Consider the following 13400-nt stretch of genomic DNA (forward strand, 5'->3'; position numbering starts at 1 on the left):
ACGATGAACGATTACAATATATGAAGTATTGAACAGAATTATTGAAAATAATTGTTGTTATAAAAAATATTAAAAAAAAATATAAACTGTTTAATTTACTACATTTGGGTTAAGTTGTGAGTTAAATTATTATACGTATTAATTTTTATTTTAATATTTATTAACTTTAGATATATTTTGTATTTTTGTGGTACAGTATAGTAATACATTTATTCCACAATATAATTTTATTGACAATTAAGTTTGAAAAAGCTTGTATCCAGGGACGTCATATAAGTTTAAAAAAATATATTGTCAGTTTGACTTGACGCTAACTCAAATTGAAAAGCGTGCTTCATTTGTGATACCTACCTGCTTAATTTAAAATTGTTATAACTTGTTGAAATTAATGTATATGAACAAAATTACGATAAATCATAATGGCTCATCAAGAAATATCGTGTGGTCTAGATTATATTACAGCACCTGATTTACAAGCGTGTCTCAGTGAAGCGTTGCATGCTAATTTCGCTTTTATTGTTTCACCTATCATTCATCCACGTTTTCGCCGGCCAATTCTTCCATCAGGTGGTACTGTTGGAGGATTTACCCGGTCTGACATGATTTTGTCCCCTCAAGATTGGAATAGTAGGATCGTCGGTAAATTATCAGAGTATCTAGACCCTGATGCTCCGTCGCCTGTTGTTCGTCAGCGACATGAAGATTCTCTCAATGAAGAACTATCTTATTGTCGAGGTCTAGGACTTCCAGCTGTTATGTTATCATTACATTCGAGATATACAAATAATCTAGCTAGAACTTTGCATACTTATTTTGAAACAAGGTTACAAAATGTTTATCTATTTAAATTTATTTTCTTAGTATAAAGTTATTAATATAATAAAATTTTCCAGCCATCATCCAACCCTTATTTGGGCTAGTGTACCAATGCTTTGTCATAAAACATTAAAAGCAAACATTGATATAGATAATGAAAATGATGATGCTTGGAATGAGCCGTGGCATTGGTGGACCAAATTTCATGAACGCATGGGTTGGGATAAAAGAATTGGTGTTGTAATAGAAATGTCAGCGGATTTGCCTTCACAAGAGATCATTAAAAGATGGCTTGGTGAGCCTATTAGAGCTATAATTGTTTCTACCTCACTATTCCATAATAACAGGAAAGGGTAAGTATTACTAAGAATAATAATTTATTTTAAAATTTAAGTTTATTAGAAATTTATCATAGTGTAATTTAAATAGTTCAAAGCTTGATAATATCACTTATAATGCATTCTTATATTTTTACATCTTATAAATGATTTGGTTGTTTGTTAAAGATATCCAGTTTTGTCACGAGCACACCAACAAGTGGTAGTCAGTATGGTAGAACATGATGCCCAGGTTATTGTTAGTGGAGCAAGGAGGTCAAATATTGAATATTATTTACAATATTTATATAGACTTTGGAAGAGAAGGCCTTATATCGGAGATGATCCAATGCTTAGTTATGCGAAAGGGTAATTAACTTTTTAAAAGTTTTGTATGTAAAGTTTATAATTACTAAAGTTAACGATGTTCATTTTTTATGGCAGATGGGAGGATTATCTTCAGACACCATTACAACCTCTAGCAGATAACCTAGACACTCATACGTACAATGTTTTTGAAAAGGATCCAGTTAAATATGATCAATACCAAAAAGCAATTGCTCAAGCACTTACTGATATTCACAAGAAGAGGAAAGGGGAATGCATTGATGTTAGTTACATGTACCTAATAGAATAACTATTAATTAAATTTATAATTTATTAAATTATATTTTTTTTAATATTTATAAATTAATATTAAAAAAAATATAATTTAATAAATTTTTAATGTCGAAACAAATTTATACACAATTAAAATCTAGTGTGTGTTATTAGTCACAAATTAGTTGTATCAAATTAAAAATTGCAAATTAAATGCTTATTACTTATAATAAATACACACATATATATATAAATGTCATTTAGTATATATTTAGAAGCAATTTTCTACACAAACATCTTGAGTGTACCATGAACTTTGTAATGATAATTTCTAAAATAATCATTTTGTTGGTTATTATTGTCAAAAAGTTTTAATTAATTTATATTTAGTTTCATCACAACAGGATCATCCGAGTGACTCATGTATTATAGAAGCAAAAAAGAACTCTGACATTGGACAAGGTGATAATACAGTAAAAGAAAATGAAAGAACAATTACAGTAATGGTGTTAGGTGCTGGAAGGGGACCTCTTGTCAGGGCAACACTTAATGCAGCGGATATAACTAACAGTAAAGTTAAAGTAAGCATACAATTTAAATACCTACAACATTACTTAAATACTCAGTTTAATAATTTTCATCATATAAAGTTCCACAATAACAATTGATTATAATTTTTTTACTTTAACAATTAAGAATTTTAAAAAGTAAGAATGTGCATTATTACTTATTTTTTAATTATATATTATTTATTGACACAACAAGATGAACTAAAACGCACTTTTATTTACAAGTGTTGTATGAGGTGAAACAGGCAATCTTATCACTTCAGACAACTCTCAGTGAGAGTACTGGTCATAAAATGTATATATGTGAAATGGGAATTATTCTTAATTATTCTGTATTTCAAGGTAATAGCAATTGAAAAGAATCCATGTGCAGTAGTAGTACTTGCAGCTCAAGTTCGAGAAGTTTGGCGGGATCGAGATGTTATAGTAATACCTGGTGATATGCGTCAAGTTAATTTTTCACCTAAAGCGGATATAATTGTTTCAGAACTATTAGGTAATAATAATAGTGATATAATGAAAATTATTTTATTTTAAATTTTCAGATAAATCCAAACTAGATTTGATATAAATTAATTGCCAAATTTTAAATTAATACAAATTTATGGAACAGCATATTTAAAAGATTAAATAAATTTAAATACTAATCTAAATAAAAATAGTGTAGTGGTAGATTTAAACAATAAATCCTTTTCATATCAGGTAATCAAATAAGGTTATTATTTTTTTAATAATTCTTTTAGGTTCTTGGGGTGACAATGAACTTTCACCAGAATGTTTAGATGGTGCAGCAGGCTTATTGAAAAGTGGTGGTATATCTATACCCAGAGAATATAGTTCATATGTCGCACCAATATCATCCCCAAGATTGTGGGCAGCTGCAAGAGCAGCATCACCTGGGAATTCAGCCCAAATAGAAAAGAATCTTGAAACCCTATGGGTAGTTTACATGCAAAACAAACATGATATTGCAGAAACAAAGGTAAACAATTCGTAATATTTTTTAATAAATTAATAAATATATTTTTAACGTAACAGTGATATATATATTTTAGTGTGTTTTTACTTTTGATCATCCTGCCAAAGGAATGAAAAATTATGAAGGGCAGGATCTAACTGATTATAGAGGATTACCAATGACTGATAATAGAAGATGTACTACTATTGTGTGGGAAGTTGAGCAGGATAATGTGATGCATGGGTTTGGAGGATATTTTGACTGTTTGTTATATGGAAAGGAAATGATCAGTATTGTGCCTTCTACTCACAGCCCAGGAATGATATCATGGTTTCCAATATTTATACCCATTAAGGTAAAAAATGTCTGTGGTTTTATTTTTTGTTATTAATATAATAACAAGTTTTCATTGTAAATGTTACACATGACAAAAGTTCAAATTATGACATAACTGAAACTTGGAAAATATTGAGTGTATTCAAAAGTTTTGACAGCTTAACAATGTGATATACATTTTAAACAAATGAATTATTCCAAAATAGCCATTATGTTAATAGCCTCGTTGATTATAAAACATGATATTTTTCAAAAACAAACTTGTCTAAAGTTCTGTAAAGATTGATGTGTTATTTTGGATTTTTCACTTTTATCAATATGTTCAATTATATTATCTGTTAATGGCTTATGTACAATTTATTTCATTTAAATCCTATGAAATTATGATTGCAGACTCCTTTACGAGTACAAAAAGGTGATAAAATAAAAGCCATATTTTGGAGATGTGTCAGTGCCCGTAGAGTTTGGTATGAATGGATTGTTGAAGTTGGTGAACATACTACACCTTTACACAATCCAAATGGAAGAAGTTCAGAAATGTTGTTATGAAGAAACAATTTAGTTCATCTTCAATATGTTACATTATAACAATTTATAAAAATAAAGCTTATTTTTTCACTACACCAATTCATTCTTTAACAACAAACATTTGAGTACTAATATTTATCTATTTACATTGAACAATTGTTTCATTTCTATACATATCTAATATTGAAATAAATAATAATATTGCAAGTATTCACTTTAAAATATTATCTTTCTGTTAACTTGAAAATATTCATCTCTTTATGGAAATCATTAATATTTTGTTCCCATCTCTTCTCATAATAGATACCTGAAAAATAAAATTAATTGTTCAAAATTTCCTATAAATATTAATATCAATTGTAATATAAGTAAATAAAATACCTTGTAAAAATTTTGCATTATTGCCTGTTTTGATAGCCCAGGGTAGATAATATTTAAGATAAATTTGTCGATGTTTTGGCTTAAGACGTGCTGCTCCCCAAATACCACCACCAATGCACATTGGTAACTTTGTTTGAATACCTTCTACCCACTTCACGGTAACCTAGGACGATTTTTTTTGTACATTATTAAGTAGTTTCATTTACATTATTATAGGGAAAGACCACAGTTCCTAACATGATTAAATAGATCCATCAAAATTAGTTGATAATTTATTATAGAAACAATTGTTATAATTAAATTAAAAATATTAATAAAAATCAACCAATAATAAACTGATATGTTATAATTCTTACTAACATTAGTATGTATGTGTAACATATGTGAATGTTATGCTTTCACTTAACTTAAACTACTCAATGAATCACTATAATTCCCAAAACATTTGATAAATAACTTAAGCAAAACTGGAGTACACAATAACAATATTATTAAAAAGTAAAAATTTAAAACAGAAATGAGGTTCTAAAATCTTTGAATTGTACTTACTTCACCTAGCATTGTAGTCTTCATAAATAATGTAGCATGAACTAAATCATGAACTTCTCTATATCTTTGCATTACATAAGCTAAATCTGGATCTTTGATAAATTGTACAGGTAACCGTGAATCAGCTGATATACCGTTTTCCTTCATAAAATCAGCGTAAACACGACCAAGGGTCTCTTCAGGCAACTCTGAGAGTGTTTTTAAGCAAACTGTTTGAGAATTTATTCGTGGCATCTCTCGCAATACTTCTGCTCCTTCATTATTTTCAAGCATCTTTTCTCGCATATACTTAAGAGATGCCTCACCTGTGACTTCACCTAAACATGCAATCATATCTCCCCTATAAGGATCAAGTAGGGCTACAGAGGCTGAACCTATAGTTAGCAAAGTTTTTTGAAATAGATTAGTTGGAATATAATTCGTTTCCAGTTCTTCTATAAAATTTTTACTCTTAGGTACACAACTTAATTTTCTAATGAAGGTAAATGCGCGCATTTTAATCACTAGCGTTTTATTTTTTAGTTTAACGTGATAAAAAACAATATGTTAACATAATAATAAAACAACAGCGGGGTATCATTGAAGTCTTAACCAAAGAGTAGGAAATTACTAATCATAGATAATACATATACCCTGGAACTTAACACGTAACACTGGTTACTAATAGAAAATTAGCTATATCTATCCTAAACCATAAGTTCATATTACAATAATACTCTATAGGGCTGAATAAGTGAGGCTACTGTACCGTAAAATCAACATTTTAATAGTTGTATTTTCAAATATGTAGTTATTTGTCATAGTTACACACCTACACATTTGCTAATATTTATATCTTTGAATTTCATTAATTTTCATAATTCTTTGAGTTTACAATTAACGAAAATAATTATTACTTTCACTTAGGTATTTTGAATTCATTCAATGACAGCACTCTTCTTAGCACAGTTTTTCATTCTTGGAAATTCTATCTATTTTTTCTCGTTCTGATCTAATCAGCAAAATCATCAGGTAGCATGAAAAGTACTTAGAAATCACAAATGACTCTACATAATAATGTAATAATATGTAACTTCTGGACGAAAGAAGTGAGATAAAGTATAAATAAATGAAGAAAGACGAAAGAGACAAAATAAAGGGGAGGCTAATATGGCTCTGAAACACGTCTTAACCAAAGATTGTTGGATCATTTCTAGGCTTTTACTGTCTGAGTAAGTGGTCTGTGACCCTGGCCCCTGGGCAAGCACCACTGAATTTTCATGTACAATTTCATGCTAATTTTGTATTCTGTGGTACACACGAGAATTGGTAAATAGATTTATTGTGTTTAAAATATTAATGTGGATATAGTGGCAGACATTTTACCACAAAAACAAGTTTTTATATAATTCATTTTTAATTTATAAATAAATATCCTAGGATATTATTCACACACGGCCATCTGATCCCAATTTATCTAGACACGCGGTAGCGTGGCAAGCCAAGTTTAAGCTAATAGAACTGGCGAGCAACGTGTGTAATATTACACGATTATTATAACTTAAAAACTATTTCACTTATACATATCAAATTTGTCTCATATATTGAGACTTGAGACTTGCAAGATGTATATGTGCTCCAAATTTCATAAGCACATCTCAAACATTTATTTAGATATTAATGTCCAAATATCGTCATTTTATCACTGGGTAACGTAATAAATACGAAAGATGATTATACTCTTAGTTATAAGCAGTTTTAAGTACTAAAACTGAAACGATTGGATAAAAAAAAATTAAGGGTGGTATTCCACTCGCTTTATATTCACGTGAAGACCTTAAAATCCACATAAACACTGGCTGTTATCGATTTTGATTGCTAATTCTTACATTACAGGCACTATAAGTAAGTGTTCTAAATAAAAATTAATTAATTGAAAAATTATAATAAAATTATAACAAATTATTAGAGAATTTCTGTACAAAAAGTAATGATATCCCATCAAAAACATAAATGTAAAATAAGAGCCAAGTTCAATATTATGATATGTGCCTTGGTTGTTGACTTCAACGACAAAAGAAGCGAGATCAAAATGGGTACCAAGTTCAATGGTGTGTCCTGAAATTTGGACAACATAAAATATTTTATAACAACTTAAAATATCATTTCTTCTTATAACGTTGGATAATATATTGAAGCCTAAGGTCTGACTTGGCTAATTTTCATATACGAATTATATTATAGCCTTCGCAAGTTTTAAAGCTGTAAGTTGTTATTTTATTCTTCCGAAAATTTGGCTTGCTGAAACTAGCTATAGAACATAGGGCTCTTCCATGACTGTTTTAATAGGTATTTAATAATAATTCGTTAACAACTAAGGCATATATCATAATATTGAACTTGGCTCCTATTTCATATTTATGTTTTTGATGGGATTGAGTTTAAAATATTAATGTGGATATAGTTGCAGACATTACAACATATTCATGCACACAAATGTCTGTCCTGGGTGGGCACCGAACCCACAACCATCCGCGTGAGCCTTTCAGTATCTACCAGCCACGCCAACCGGCTCGTCAATTATATGGCTTTAAAATGAAAAATTTAAATACCTATATGTTTTATATTGCCGAATAAAGAGGCTATAAATCATATAAAATTTAAGAATAAAATATAATTCATTTCAATTTCATGACTTTATTGAACCGATTTCATCAAAATATTATCGTGCAAAATTAAAACAATATATAATTTGGATTTTTGTAAGTCTTGTATTGTATTATAGCTTTACTGTGAACTGTAATAATTATGTATTTAAATTGTCTAATGTTATCAAAATTGCTGGCCTTTACAGTATAAATAATAGGTTTAGTAAAACAGACATTTAATGTTTACAATGAAAGGGTGTCACAGCTGACGACATTGTTGGGACGATGGTCGCAACTAACGTCAACAAGACTTCACAAACATGAGTATAGTAATTTAAAGTAGGTAATAGCCTAATGATGACATGGACATAAAACTGCTAAGTACTAATGCTATCCTGTCACTTACGATCGCAGCATTAATGATACGGCTAAATCTAAAATATGCTTCTTAAGTTTGTTTTTTAACAAAAACTAAATATTTTAAGTGCATGCAACCCTGTTACTAAAATATTTTTGAAGATCAAAGCTGATAACACTGATATAGACAGCTATCATTGTTTTGAACTATCAGACATTTCGTTTAGAATTTAACATCAACATGAACAATCGTTCACATTATTTTTGTTTCCTTTTTTTTTATAGGGCATGTTAAAAAATTGTAAAAGTAAATTATTACGTCTATAGAAACGCTATATGATATTAATCGTAATGGAAGTAGTGGAAGAAGAGAACCCATTACAATTTTATGAAGTACCAAATAATGTTCCAAATAAATTAAAAAATTGTGTTGGACGACCAAAAAAAAAAAGTGAAATTAAATTTAGTCCACAACCAAAGTCTATAATATCAATTTTACTAAGTAAAGAAAAAAGTAATGCAGAGAATCACAAAGATTTTAAAAACGAAATCAAAAATGGGGAACGGAATGAATCAATGAACAAAGATTCTTCCGAACGGTATACAAGAATTAGATTAATTTATGATTTTATATTATTTTTACGAACAACTCATTTTAACTTTATCTTATTTTCAGAGCACAAAATTACAAAAGCATTTCTAATGAACAAAATATAGAATTTCAAAAAGATAAGCTGTATGAATGTAATTATTGCGACTGTACATACTCAACAAAGTTTCCATCTAATCTGAAAACACATAAAAGAATACACACCACTGAACAACGATATATCTGTGATGAATGTACCTTTAGATCAAAATTTATAAGTTCATTAAAAACACATAAACGTCTCCATAAAGATGAGAGACCTTTTGCTTGCCAATGTTGTGATTATAAATGTAATAGTCGCTCTAATTTAAAGAAACATGTTACACGTAAGCATATAAATAAAAATAATGATAATAAAAAACAAATTTGAAATGTATGTTTTTTCTTATATGGGTAAAGAAAAAAGTCTAAGCTGTTATAATTTTTTAATAACCTAAATAAAACCTTATAGAGTACATAATAAACAGACATAAATATTTCACTACCCAGTGTTGTCTTAATATAACATGATAATTATTTTTAACACCATGGTATATATAAATATTATCATTTTTAAATTCCTTTCTATTGGCAAGGATATAAAATAAGCTAAATTAATACTATGCTGGTATGCATCTATGAAGCTTATGTCAGTGACAATGTTCAGTAAAATCAACTACCACTGACTCCCGCCAACCAAAGAGGAAGTATCCAGTTGCAGATCCAAGTACTACGGCAGCACAAAGCCATGTATTATATGTCATAAAAACTAACATTAACATGTAGCTCACTAAAACTTGTACACCATGAAGGACAGTCTGCCAAGCATGTTCCACGCTCAACATTGTTGGGCTAGAACAAAAAAAAAATCTATATAATGAATATTCTATAAATCAAGCTGAAAAAAAAGATAAACATATTAACAGAAAATCATTTGATATAAATATTTTCACAAGTTTGTACACAGAAGAAGATACTGATGTTTTGTTAAGGAACCGTTTGGCGTGGTTAGTATGTACCTGCCTTTCACGCCGAAGGTTGTGGGTTTGATTCCCACCCAGGACAGACATTTGTGTGCATGAACATGTCTGTTTGTCCTGAGTCTGGGTGTAATTATCTATATAAGTATGTATTTACAAAAGAAAAGTAGTATATGTAGTATATCAGTTGTCCGGTTTCCATGGCACAAGCTCTGCTTAATTTGGGATCAGATGGTTGTGTGAATAAAGTCCCAGGATATTATTATTATTATTACCTCATTAAAACTGGACACATATAAACATACAGGTAACTTTTTTTAAGTTGGTTATAAACGGAATTTTATAAATAAAAAAAGAAACTTACATATTTCTGTCAAGTGCATGAGGCATAGGTCTGAAAGAATATATTAAATATTTAAATTTTTAATATTATAATAAAAAATGGGAACATACAGTAAATAGTTATTGCATATTACAATACTGTTAGTATATTTTAGATAACACTATTAAAGAAAAAGAAATAATTCATTTGAGAGATTATTGAACTCACGTTATCACTTGAGGTTCATCAGCACATATGTTCGCTACACCTTTATCAGGTGGGGACACTGCACAGTACTGGAGCCCTGTATAAGTTTTCCAAAGCAAATGCTTTCTGTAGTATTTTAATCTAAAAGTAAAAAAATAATAATATTATAATCAAAAAAATACAAATAATTTATAACAACTTTATCAAAATAATTGAAATATTTTATTAAAAGTTATTTCTTAGACATTTACTAAGTTATCTAAAGGAAATAAATATACATATCAAAATAAAGTGTAAAGTTGTATTAGTTAATCAACTAGTTATAAATGTTTTAAGAGTAATGTTTAATTTATGTTTATAGCCATTTGTGTAAAAAAAGTCATACCCCTCATAAAGAAGAGCTAAAATAAATATTGCTAAAAATGATCCAACAAATTCCCCAACATCTGTTACTTTCCACCATGAAAAAAGTATTGTCTCCATATAACCTCCATGAAACTAAAAAAAAAAATATTCTTGTCAGATTGTAAAAATAATAAATAATTTTGTTTATACATTTACTAAAATCTTTAATATAGTAATATGTAAAATAATAATAAACATACCTGACATATTATGACATAATATGACTACTGTATACTTATCATTGGTTGCTAGTTTGTTTAAATAATTATGTATAATAATTCACTCACAGTCATTGACATCATATGCATATCATGCAATGGTGCCGAGTGGTGTTTGTGAACGGATCTTCTATCTGCTGCTTCAATGGGAAGACCTTTGCTCGAATTAAGCATCTCCTGAATACAAAAAATAGTTACTAAAATCTCCTTTGTCATGATAAGAAAGTCACCTTTCAAACCCAATTTAATTTGAAATTAAATACTTACATTAATTTCCTCCAAAAGATTTGTGCCATTCATGCTCATTTGATGATCTACATGCATCATGCTACTATCCATATTATGAGACATGTGGGCAGCCTCATGATTCGAATGATCCATATGACCATGGTCCTCCATGATAAATTTAAGAACTAGAATTTTAATTAAAATGTATTGTTGAAAATTGAGGTTGTTTTAAAACCAAAACTTGAGGCTTAAAACGAGCGATAGATTACAAAACATTACTAGTTAAAGAATAACAAAGCATACAATTGAAGCTGCTTTAATTTCGAATGAATTATGATAAAATTATTTAATATAACATAGTTACAACAATCTAAACAATTTGTTGAAACTGTAGTAAATAAGATATAGTGTTTATATATAATGAAATACCTTAAAAAATTGGGTTAACAAAAACAATATTAAATAAGTTTTACGTTTACTGCAACAATATAGACTGAATAATAATAAATATAGACTGAATAGACTCTTGGCAAAAATTACGCGTGAGCACTTTCACTTTCAATCGAGGTCTTAGAATGTGTCTTAGCCATGTAACTGTAACATTTCATTGCAATTGAAGTCGTTACAGTTTACATAATATCTGTGCGAATCACTTATTGTATTGTTTCGATTTATTTGTACATTTGTCATACATAGAAAGAAAACATTTCAAAGTCAGACTTGAACTTTAAATAAAACAACATAAAGAGTTATATGGAAATTGTACTTTGTTATAATATATCGTTCTTTTATTTGATAAAACTTGAGAATTCTCAATAAAAATACTTTTATTTTTTTTGACATTTGTCATTTATCAACTTTGTAGTTTGTTTCAATGATAAGTTGCCATATTTAATAATAGCCTAACATTAAGTTAATAATAACTTATAGAAATTGCATGAACTGCATGTGGAGCCACCGTACTGGGATAATACTTTATGAGAACGTATACAAGTCCGATGAACATGTTTTCATCATTGGCCACAAGCACTAGCCGTCCAGACAAATTGTGTCAGTTTTTCATCCTCACTCCGAAACAAAATTGGCTCGATGAAATCGTAGTTACGTATTCACATGGAAGCTATAACAATATGTTTGTTAAAGCCTCCATGTTAATACGTATGTCCAATAAACAATAACTCTAAATAATCTAATGTCTAAACCACAAAACAATGTCTGTTTTGCGATGCAGTAAATTGATCCAAAATTTTTATATTGAAACATATATTAATTATATAGACATTTAACAAAAATTAAAGGATGACGGTACGGTACGGTGAAGGTTCTTCGATTTTCTCTTAATAAAAAGAATAATAAATGAAAATAGTGCAGAATGCACATCAGACAAGTGCATATTTTTTTCTGTATAATGGTGTGGACACAACAGCCAATAAATAACATTTAACTTTGTTGCACATTTATTTACTTTGGAAATATGTCCAATTACACCTTGTGATTTGAACAAACGTACGTCGTTAAATCCTGACTCAATTGAAAATGAAATCACAATCGTGGAGAGATACGGATGATATCGGAAAAATATAATTGCTAGTTTTATACAATAAAAAACATAACGAAATAGTAATGGTAGGTAACATGGATTTTACATTTTATAAATAGAAGACTTGCAAGTAACAAAAATGTTTGGTTTATATTAAAAAAAAATTGAAGTCTTTCGTTAAATTTGTTTACCTACATGTTGTTTAAACAATCTGATCTCAAATATGTTAAGAAAATTCAAATTATCTAAAAAAGCATTACTAAAAAACTCTAAATGAGTCCAACGGTGTAGTTATAATTTTATCTTCAACGCACTCTTTATACTGAGTTTGGTCAAATTGCTTAATAATATGATGCTCCAATTCGAAAAATGGTTAAGTCCACTTTTTGTCTTTTGAGCAATGAGAAAAATAAACACAATTATTTTTTGAAAAGAAAGCACATGACGCTTAACACTGAAAATACCACCAGACTATAGTACAAACTAAACTCTTTATTTTGGTAAAAAACAAAATGTATAAAGACCTAAAATAAAATAATAAAGTTTTGGACTTATCCTTAATAAGCTGGACTTCCCTTTTATGGACTAAGGAATTTAACAAAACAAGATAACTTATATATCTGTATTTTTATAATCAAATTAATGGAAAGATCACAATAATGTTAAGTTTTCTCGCTAACACATTTCTTATTATATCTATAATAAAATTTTACCGACAATTTGTTATTCTAATATTTCCAAGGCAATTTTCTTGTATTCCGTCATATTGACTTATTTTTATCTTTCAACTTAGTTAATATTCGTTTTATTATCGTTTGTATTATTGGTACTATT

The 13400-nt window shown here is 28.7% G+C and overlaps 4 protein-coding genes across 5 annotated transcripts; 2 read left to right on the forward strand and 2 right to left on the reverse strand.

The window, feature by feature from the left end:
• The first annotated feature begins 309 nt into the window (after positions 1-309).
• LOC126779110 (protein arginine N-methyltransferase 5) lies at positions 310-4219 on the forward strand. The gene is made up of 9 exons (XM_050502957.1): positions 310-823; positions 894-1169; positions 1323-1502; positions 1578-1743; positions 2138-2314; positions 2645-2798; positions 3046-3284; positions 3358-3615; positions 3990-4219. The coding sequence occupies exons 1-9, from the start codon at positions 420-422 to the stop codon at positions 4143-4145; spliced, it is 2010 nt and encodes a 669-aa protein (XP_050358914.1). The 5' UTR covers positions 310-419; the 3' UTR covers positions 4146-4219.
• LOC126779257 (ubiquinone biosynthesis protein COQ4 homolog, mitochondrial) lies at positions 4220-5660 on the reverse strand. The gene is made up of 3 exons (XM_050503190.1): positions 5055-5660; positions 4506-4668; positions 4220-4431 (listed from the first exon to the last, which is right to left on the reverse strand). Exons 1-3 carry the CDS (start codon positions 5547-5549, stop codon positions 4349-4351), a joined length of 741 nt encoding a protein of 246 aa, XP_050359147.1. The 5' UTR covers positions 5550-5660; the 3' UTR covers positions 4220-4348.
• Positions 5661-8219: 2559 nt separating this feature from the next.
• On the forward strand, positions 8220-9102 carry LOC126779303 (zinc finger protein 62 homolog). The gene is made up of 2 exons (XM_050503301.1): positions 8220-8637; positions 8715-9102. Exons 1-2 carry the CDS (start codon positions 8375-8377, stop codon positions 9055-9057), a joined length of 606 nt encoding a protein of 201 aa, XP_050359258.1. The 5' UTR covers positions 8220-8374; the 3' UTR covers positions 9058-9102.
• On the reverse strand, positions 9098-11873 carry LOC126779275 (high affinity copper uptake protein 1-like). Of its 2 annotated transcripts, XM_050503246.1 has the most exons (7): positions 11456-11873; positions 11066-11211; positions 10868-10975; positions 10561-10673; positions 10197-10316; positions 10011-10040; positions 9098-9518 (listed from the first exon to the last, which is right to left on the reverse strand). In XM_050503246.1, exons 2-7 carry the CDS (start codon positions 11195-11197, stop codon positions 9317-9319), a joined length of 705 nt encoding a protein of 234 aa, XP_050359203.1. In that variant the 5' UTR covers positions 11198-11211; positions 11456-11873; the 3' UTR covers positions 9098-9316. The 2 variants fall into 2 exon arrangements, with proteins under 2 accessions (XP_050359203.1, XP_050359211.1); XM_050503254.1 differs by lacking the exon at positions 11066-11211.
• Between the last annotated feature and the right edge of the window lie 1527 nt (positions 11874-13400).

Source organism: Nymphalis io, chromosome 2 (assembly GCF_905147045.1).
Source record: "Nymphalis io chromosome 2, ilAglIoxx1.1, whole genome shotgun sequence".
In the NCBI taxonomy this organism is placed as follows: domain Eukaryota; kingdom Metazoa; phylum Arthropoda; class Insecta; order Lepidoptera; family Nymphalidae; genus Nymphalis; species Nymphalis io.